General features: G+C 51.5%; 1 protein-coding gene across 1 annotated transcript; it reads right to left on the reverse strand.

Moving 5' to 3' along the window:
• Positions 1-253: 253 nt before the first annotated feature.
• Positions 254-8,645, reverse strand: HDHD5 (haloacid dehalogenase like hydrolase domain containing 5). The gene is made up of 8 exons (XM_064155716.1): positions 8,550-8,645; positions 8,196-8,396; positions 7,815-7,927; positions 6,617-6,710; positions 5,977-6,010; positions 5,406-5,580; positions 4,447-4,635; positions 254-3,919 (listed from the first exon to the last, which is right to left on the reverse strand). The coding sequence occupies exons 1-8, from the start codon at positions 8,643-8,645 to the stop codon at positions 3,562-3,564; spliced, it is 1,260 nt and encodes a 419-aa protein (XP_064011786.1). The 3' UTR covers positions 254-3,561.
• Between the last annotated feature and the right edge of the window lie 431 nt (positions 8,646-9,076).

Below are 9,076 nucleotides of genomic sequence, written 5' to 3' on the forward strand. Positions count from 1 at the left end.
CATCTCATCTCATCTCATCTCATCATCTCATCTCATCATCTCATCTCATCATCTACAGCAGATGCAGAGCTTACAAGGAATCACAGTTTGGCCCTGTCAAAAGAATTTGCTGGAAGGGCATCTGTCAGGGTGATTCCTTCAAGAAAAACCTGAGAACAGCTTGACAAACAGAAAAGAAGACAGAATCTGTCCTGATAATCTTCTAGGGTAGAGATGAGAAAGAGCCCAGGATAATACTCAAGACACATCAAGGTTAAATTTATTCAAAGTAAACATCTTTTATTATTTTATATATGTGCTAGATCAAAGGATCAGCTCCAGAACTGGGCTGAAATCAGTATGAAATCCACAACAATCACAGCTCCTGATTCCTCTGTCGAATATAGAATCACTCTGCTACAGGGCACAGCTGAAACATTACTCATTTACTGGAGGAAAAAAGACACCCTGGGATTAAGACTGGAAGAAAGGAGACAGTAGTGTTGCATGAATCCCTGAATGCCAGGCTAGTAGTTGCATGTCATATGGAATAAAGAAACTCTCTCTTCACTATGTTATTGCATGACATAAAGGCTCTCTGCTTCAAATCCAAACCAGGTCCATCCCTCCTCTGGTTCCTCCCTGCTCTTCTCAGTTGCCTGGGCTCACTGCATACTCCCCTGAGGCTTGACTGAAACACAACATATGAAGGATGGCTTTGTTAGGATCAGGTCTTCCCCATGTTTGCTGTGTAGGGCAGTGCACCATACCAATAGTAAGGTATTGGCTCATCAAGTGAAGTCCTTCTCCTGCCTGGTCCCATAATCTGCCCAGAACGATGCTTGCTGCAAATGGGAGAAATAGGGCTTCAGAAATACCACTTCTGTGTAATACATGAGATGAAGTTTTGTTACAGTCACACTTGAAACTTATTCCAGGAAGCTGCAATTACAAGGAAAAAGGCTTTCACTGAATTCTAGCACTGACAGATGTCCACAAACGAGCTGCAGATGAGCTAGAAGCCCACACAGCACTCTAGCACCCAACTTGTGGAGACCTGGCAAACACTTTTGTCTGTAGAAACCTTCCAGAATCAAGTCAGTGCCCAGCAGCTGCTGGAGAGCCAAGAATTCCTATTCTGTCTGCTGTGTCTATGCAGTTCCTAGGCAGTGACTTGGACAAAGTGGACTGTATCAAAAAGCTGAGCAGGGGAAGACAGGAAAGGTCTCTGTTGTTCAGATGAAGGACAGCCTGACTCATTAACGCACAGACCAACAAGCAGAGCCTTTTATGCAACCTTACTTGGCAAGAACTGGGGAGAAGGTTCAAGACTATTCTAGATTTTCTCCTCCCTTCTGTCCAATTTCAACTCACAAGCAAAGGATTTCTTAAATTCCTTATCACTGAAGTTCCTCCTACACATTTTTAAGACTCCCAGAGCACTGTTTCAGCACTAACATGGAAAAAACCAAATCTGGAGCTAAAGGCAGGATTGGACTCTGAGGAGATTCACATCAGTCAGCTCACCTCCACTGCTATTCCAAAGACAGAGATGCTTGGCTCACCCTTCATGCAAATGCAAACCTCTTCCTCTCTTGAAGGAGGTGCTACCTCCTTTGCCTTGCTACCTCCCTCGCTCCTGGCCAAGATGTGCCATGCATGCTGATAGGAAATTACAAACCACTTGTGATGTCTCAAAATTCCCCTGCCTCTTCCTTCCACAAAGCCACTGCCATCATCAGAGCAGCAGGCAGTGCACCTGGCTCCCTTTGGGAGCCCTGATTCAGCAGCACTGCACCCCTCAGGGAACACTGGTTCAGCAGCACCTTGTCTTTCAGTAACTGGCATCACAGCCTCCATGAGAAAGAGCTCTGCCAGAGGTTGCTGCACACACAGATGGACAGACCTTAGTACTTCTGCCAGTAAGTACCTCCCATCAGTATGGAGAAGATGGCAGAGCTCCTGAAGCAGAATGCCAGTGCACATGGATGCTGAGATTTGAATTAAGAACAGCTCAAACTTCTGTGCAGAACATCTTGTCTGTACCCTGTATATGAAGCTGCCTGGTAAAGCAGGAAGGAAGAGGCAGGCAGAGCAGACCTATTTCTGATCCCTCACTGCAGTGTGAGCTAACTAGGAACACCAGCTCAGTTGTGTTGGCTCCAAAGGCTTTTCATCACAGACTGGTTTATGCTTCTAAAATCACAGTGCTTCTCTAGAATAAGACACAATTTGAGCCAGTCTTTCACGTGGTGTTTCTCAGGCAGTGCTTGCTTAGCTGCTTTGGGCTGCCTGAGGAGACACAGGTCTCAGTCTCTCTGGATAGACCAAACTAGGAGAACAGAGGCAACAGAAGACATGTCATTAGGGACACAGAAATGTTCCTGGGCAGGCAAGACTCTGCCAGCACAGCAAAGGAAGAGGAGAGAACAGGGATGAGAACATATAGGATATCCCTGAGCTGCAAATCACACAAGAGAATAAAAAAACCCAAGGAAGTGAAGGATGGATAAGTTTGCATTCTTAAAAGATGAAATTGAGGATTTGGGGCTCAGGTTTCATCCTGGCTTGATGAACTCTTTCAATCCTGCCTGCAAGGAAGGAAGGAGCAAAGGGCCATGATTCCTCCTAGTTGGTCCTTGTTCCAAAGCAGAGTCCTTCTTTGAAACCTGCACCATCTGAAGCAGGAGGATGTTCCTTTCAAACGTTTGGGTTCAGACTGTGTGCTGAAACAGCCTCTTGCTGCAGCATTTTTGTTTGGGTAAAGCCAGCTATAGAAATTCAGACTCAGTCATGGTTTCCTCTGCAACTGAGATCAGGCTGCTGGCTCCCTAGTGGGATGTGAAAAGGCAGAGGCACTCTCAGAATGCTAACTAGGGGGGCAGGGAATAATGTCACTTTCCCCTTGGCCCTGTAGCTAATGGCTCTGGCTACTGCAGCTTCCTTTGAGGGGCACTCCCTCTCCATAGCTGCTGGAGGACTGCAAAATGGGACTTTGTTTCAGAGTAACGATGACACAGTGGCAAACCACCAAACAAACAGACTTTGTTGCATTCTATAGGCACTTACTCTTCTTAAGGAGCATGTTAAGACTTAAAGCCATCCTTTAGCACAGCACCACCTGAGAACACAGCTTCTGGTGCGCTCCCATCACAGACTGGACAAATAGTTCAGTGTATGAATGGTGCACTGGCTGACAGGGGCTCCTTGTGCAGGGAAGAGCTTCACCCTCTAGGACATTGTGAGGATCTGGAGGGTGGATTTTCCTAATCTTCATGCATGAAAGGTGGAGAAGAAAGAACTCTGATGTCTGAACAAAACTAGGATTGCTGGGACAGGCCTCCTCCTTATACCCTGTTTTCATTGTGGCTCAGTTATTGATGGCAGCAGTGTGTGCTCACAGTTGAAAGCCTGCTGGCAGTCGCCAAGATTGCAGAGGAGTACCAAAGCAAGGGGCTCCAGTGCCGAGGCTGCGCTGGCGAGATCAGAAGATCGCTCCAGGTCTCTCTCTGTTCTTTCCTTCCTCCCTTTCCAGTCCATAGAATCCCTGATGGCAGAACTTTAGGCACACCTGTCTTAGCCCTAGCTCCAGCCCTCCTTCTTGAAAGCAAGCTGCACAGCATCGTTCACGTCCGGCACTATGTAAGCCGCCTCCCCGAGGCTGGGCTCCCAGCCGCAGTCCCGATGGCCGTGGAACACCGTCCCTGCTGCGTGCCCCTGCTGCGCGCCGGGAGCGGCTGCGGCGTGGCGGTACACCCCAGTGCAGACCAGGATAGACTCGCAGCTCTCCACTGAACCCTCGCAGTTCTCCCTCAGCTCACTCTGGGGACCGGCTGCCGGTGGGTTCCTCTTCATCCCAGCCTCCACCTGCTTCTGCTGAGCTGACCTGAGGTAGCTGTTGTAGAGGTTTGCCCCATAGACATCAGACATAGGGTTATCCCTGCATAAGGGCACAGCATGAGACAGACATGAGGAACTAGCCTGTGCAGCAGCTTCTGCCTCTGGCAGACTGAGATTTAAGGGAGGAAGGGGTGAAAGATATTTGCTAACACCCAGACTAAGACAGGTGTGTCCTGTTCAGTTGTCTGCCTCACAGGTTTTAAAGGGGACAAGATTCAAAGCGGCTAAAGCAGTTTAGAACGTTACTGTGAATGCATTCCCTACAACCCCCAAGTGTTTGGTGTAGCTGGGTTGATGGCACTGCATCTGGATCTCTTAACATTTCTTTAACCCAGACATGCTACATGCACTCTGCATCCTACAGTAACAGCTCTGCTAGGCTTGATAGGGCCTTTCAGAGTAATAAAAGGGCAAGGTGCAAAAATCTGGTAAACCTCTGTCGCAACATGTGAAGCTCCAGAGATGCTATGGGGATTTCAGTACTCATTCTAGAAACACTCCACCCAAATGCTTAAGGAGTTGCAGACTGACTTGTCTTAAGGAAATCAGCAGGAAAGAGCTTCTTACCCAACAGCATAGAGGCGGCGGATGGGAACATCCCAGCCCTGTTTCTGGGCTTGCTCTTTTATCAAGTACTCAGCATAGCGGTAGGTGACTGTGCTGGGTTTGCCAACCAAAGCCTCATACTTCAGCTCCCGGCCTGTCACTTTCTTGTAGATGCTTTCCAAGCACAGAAGGAAAGTGCCATGGCCAAACCTGCTCCAGGAAAGAGGTCATTAGTACCCCCAAACACACCTCTTAAGTAGCAAACACTCCTCAGTGAGGAGGACCACCTGCTGTAACCAGGGTACTACCTAGATCAAACACATCATGGAGCTGGTATGTGTGGTAGCCAGCTTTTATCTGTGGCACATTGGAATACTGCATCCAGTTTTGAGCTCTCCAATTTTTCTTAGGATCTACAGAGATCTACTAGAGAGAGTCCAATGAAGAGCTATGTGGATAACTAAGGGACTTGAACATTCCAACCTTGATGATACTGTGATCTCTGCTATGAAGAAAGACTGAGAGCCCTGGGGCTGTTCAGTCTGGAGAAGGCTGAAAGGAGTCTGTAATGTCTACAAATATCTAAGAGGTGAGTGTTAAGAGGAAGGGGAGAGGCTCTTTTCAGTGGCACCCAGATGGAATAGTGGATATAAGCTAGAACACTGGAGGTTCCACTTCAACACGAGGAGAAACTTTTTTACTGTGAGGGTGATCTACCCACAGTATCTACCCACCCACAGTATCTACCCACCCACAGGCAGCGGTCTGGGTTTTGCTTCTTCCAAGTTTTTGTCTTGCAGTCTTTAGTCTTCTTCCAAGTTTAGCCATGCAGTTTACATATACAGATATGTAAACTGTGCTACTGTGCCAATTGTGCCATACAGTCAAACTCTTAACACTAAAAATGTAGCAAGAAGACATCATCTGCAGGAGAGCTGTATATGAAGTAGCCTAAAACAGACACCACACATGCTCTTCACCTGGGCATCTTTGCTTCAGCCATCCACAGGAGATCCATGTTACAGGCAAGGACAGGCAGATGGGGGTATGGTATGTCTTGCAGCTCTGCTCCAGGGTTCCCATTACTCAGGAGTACATCAATAATAAGCTGCAAGCTTGTTTCCCACCTCACTGGCTCACCAAAGAGAATCACCCCTGGAAGAGTCCAAGAGATGCTTAGAAACTCGTAAGATCAAAGTATAAGACAGCACAGCACAAGACCCACCAGCAAAAGCCACCCACTAGCAAACCCACCACTCTGCTAGGATGCCTGGCTAATGCAGCCACCATTGGCACACAGCTGCTGCCAGGGCTCCAGTCTGCACATTACTGCACCCCATGCACCATGGATCCCAGATACTGGAGAGAAAAGTTGGCTTTGCTCTTAGCAAGCCTGTGCTTCATGCTGTATGAGAGAAGCAAGGCTGCCTCCTGACTGTATGCTGTCTGCCTGTGGGTAAGAACGAGCTGCCAGCACATCAGCAGCTCCTATCCCTGTTGGCTTGCCTTGCTGTTATTCCTGTTCATAAGTAAACAAAGGCTCTTGCTTACCTTCTATAGTGGGGAAGCCAGTGGTTGGAGGAGGCTGCCAGAGAAAAATGAAGGCTGGGTTAGTAATGCAAAACTTAATGCTGTCTCCAAAACAAAACCAGAACAGCTTCCTTTGAACCTGCCAAGGCAGTTTTATAAAGAGGCAGGACAAGGCCACCTAGAATCCTAAAAGACTTCTCCCACTCCTCCATCCCAAATTTGATTTCATGGATCCTATGTTCCCTTCTCAGAGCTGGAGATGTCAACCAAACTACCAGTCCCAGGCTCCTGCTGAAGAAGAGTACTAGCAGCTGTCTTCTTTGTGCCTCTCTAGCTTCTCCACACCACACCAGACCTTCCCCACCCCTCATGGATCTTGTGTTCCCCTATCAGAGCAGATGTCAACCAAACCACCTCACCACTCACTGCAAGGAATAGCAACAAAAGACAGGAGTGGTATGAGGAAGGAGAGGGGAAACCCACTGCTCTTCCTGCAAGAGCCAACACTGGAGAGCACAGAGCAATGTTGGCTGCTCAGTACCAGTCCCAGGCTCTTGCTGAAGAGGGGTACTAGCAGCTGTCTGCTTTGTGCCTCTCTAGCTTCTCCACACCACACCAGACCTCCCCCTCCCCATATTCTGCTGATGCATCAAGAAGTTACCAGCTCCTTTGGCCTCCGGCTATGATCCACCATATCTAACAGTGGATATGCCTTTCTCAGTGCCTCTATGGTGACCACATGCTTGAACCCCAGGCTATGTCAGACCATCAAGGAAAGATGTGGAGACTGTTGCATTTGGTTTGGGTTTTTTTTACATTACTTACAAAGGCATCTATTGATATAGGTGTTAGTAGCAGGGCAGTATTTAACCTAGGAACATGCAGCCAGTCAAACTGCATGCTCTGCTTCAACCTGAAAGTGGCCCTAAAGATTATGCAAAAGCCCCAGACTGGGATGATTTACTTTATAAACAGCAACCCCTGGGAATATGCAAAGGGCAGAGGCCACTCAAAGACAGAATGGATGTGCTTTGGGAGACCTCTAAGGTGATTTGTTTTGGCTCAGTGCAGCACAGACTTCTTGCTTAGAATCAGTAAAGGCCTCAGCAGCTCAAGGGGTGAAAATTGTCTGCACTGGGCAAGTACAGGATGTTTTACACTGGCTTGCAGAGAACCTTGCTCTTAGCTACCCTACTGACCTTTGAGAAACATTAAGAGAGGCCAAGTTTTTGTACCAGATGAAGTCCAATGTTAAATACAAGGTGTGATACTGGTACAGGAGGTGCTGCAAGCCCTGCAGATAGGTCTTATCTCCCTGTAGACATGGGACATACCAGACCTGTTCTGTCATTGTCTCAGACAGGCAATATATGTGTGGAATTGTCATTTAGACCACATCCCTGTACTGAGACACTTGGGTTTAAAGGATATTTGCATTCTTTCAATTGCTGTCAGACTCCATGGGGAAGCTTTAGCTTTGGGAGTGATCCATAATGGACTCTGCTATGAAAGAATGGAAAGAGTGCAATGATATGTCATAAGAGAGGCCCAGGCTGAAGGCTCCCCTCCTGGTGACAGCTGACTAGCTGGAACGGCAATGCAGCTCGCAGGACAGATACTCAGTGTGAGAAGCCAAGCTCAGACAAAGGCCAGCCAGGAGGTGACCAAGACAGCTCTCAAGAGATAGTGCCTGCATTTGAGCGTCCCCATAAGGTGAGAGCAGTGACCTTTTCGTCTTCTTGCGCTTCTACAAGCTGACTGAGTGAGCAGCACGAGTAGGGGCTGGGCAGGAGCTGCGGTTTCAGCTGGGCTGCAAAGGGGTGTGCAAAGCATCCAGAGACACACACAGCAAAGGATACTCCTGGGCATTCTCTTCCACGGGCCCCTGCCCGGCCACCAGCATGCACTTCTGGTGGAACTGGCTGAAGAGCCGCAGGGGGCTGTGAGACAGGATCACCTGCTCCGGAGACACCTGCGGGAAGGAGAAGAGGCTGACAGGAGAGCCGCAGGGAATGTTTCCCCCCTTTCTTCCTGCGGTCGGGTTGCATCCCTAACCCCGGCTGCTGCCACCCTGATCCCTTCACCGCTCCCGAGAAAATGGTGCTGCGGGAGCACCTTCCTCCTCCCTGCTTCCCTGGTCCCTACGAGAAGGGACAGCCAGCGGCAGGGGGCTCTGACCGAGCTGCCCTCCCCTCGCCCGGCTGCCCGCCAGCGGGGCGCGGTGCTGCCGCCGCCCTTACCTGCAGCTCCAGCGCCTGGGAGAGCTCCCGAGCCTTGGCCGACCTCAGGCAATTGCCGGCGTTGGTCAAGAAGACGACCGGCACCCGGAGCCGCCCGTTGCTGTCCGCCAGCCTCCGGAAGGCCTGGCGGGCGGCGGGCACCGGCTGGCTGCCCCGCACCAGCACCCCGTCCACGTCGAAGAGGAACCCGAAGGCTGGCGGCTGCAAGGCGAGCGGAGGGGACGGTCACCCACCGCCCCGAGCCCGGCCCTCTCCCTCCCGCGCCCGGACCCGGCCCGCGGTGCCCTTCCTGGCCAGCGGCAAGGACGCGGGCGGCGGGCCCGGGCCCTCGTCCCCGGCGCTGCCACCGCTCACCCGGACCCCGGCGCAGCCCCCGCGGGCAGGCGGCCGCCGCGGCCCAGCGGCGCGCAACAGCCCCCGACCGGCTTGCAGGCAGCCGCGCAGCGCCATACCGCGCCCGCTCCCGCCCTGCCTGGACCCGGCGCCGGCGGCGGGGCACGCCGGGGCTCGTAGTTCCCGGACTACAGCTCCCAGGAAGGCGCGGGGCTCGGCGGGGCGGGACCGGGGCGGACGGAGCGGGGGCCCGGCGGGGCGGGACCGGGGCGGACGGAGCGGGGGCACGGCGGGGCTGCCTGCCTTCGCCTGGTCGTGGGCGGAGCGGGAGCGGTGCGTTCTGGTCGAGTCGCTGTGAATGGGGAGGGATGCTGTTGGCTGCAGGGGGGTGATGTCGTGCCTGCTTCGAAGCGAAGGGCTGCAGGCTCGGGGCGAGCTGGGAGAGACATTTAGACAAGGTGGGTGGTTGCAAGAGCAGGTGTCCGGAGCAGCAGCGAGGCTGGCAGGGTGCCACATGGCAGAGGAAGAGTGTGGGGAGAAAGAGGGGT

Source organism: Pogoniulus pusillus, chromosome 15 (assembly GCF_015220805.1).
Source record: "Pogoniulus pusillus isolate bPogPus1 chromosome 15, bPogPus1.pri, whole genome shotgun sequence".
NCBI lineage: Eukaryota > Metazoa > Chordata > Aves > Piciformes > Lybiidae > Pogoniulus > Pogoniulus pusillus.

What these genes read in the sequence shown, in the direction of transcription:
- HDHD5 (XM_064155716.1), bottom strand. Translation starts at nt 8,645, where the DNA reads ATGGCGCTGCGCGGCTGCCTGCAAGCCGGTCGGGGGCTGTTGCGCGCC. An exon ending in CCCAGGCGCTGGAGCTGCAG is followed by an intron (nt 7,928 to 8,195) that starts GTAAGGGCGGCG and finishes TCCTTCCCGCAG; the next exon opens with GTGTCTCCGGAGCAGGTGAT. An exon ending in GCCGGAGGCCAAAGGAGCTG is followed by an intron (nt 6,011 to 6,616) that starts GTAACTTCTTGA and finishes TTTCTCTGGCAG; the next exon opens with CCTCCTCCAACCACTGGCTT.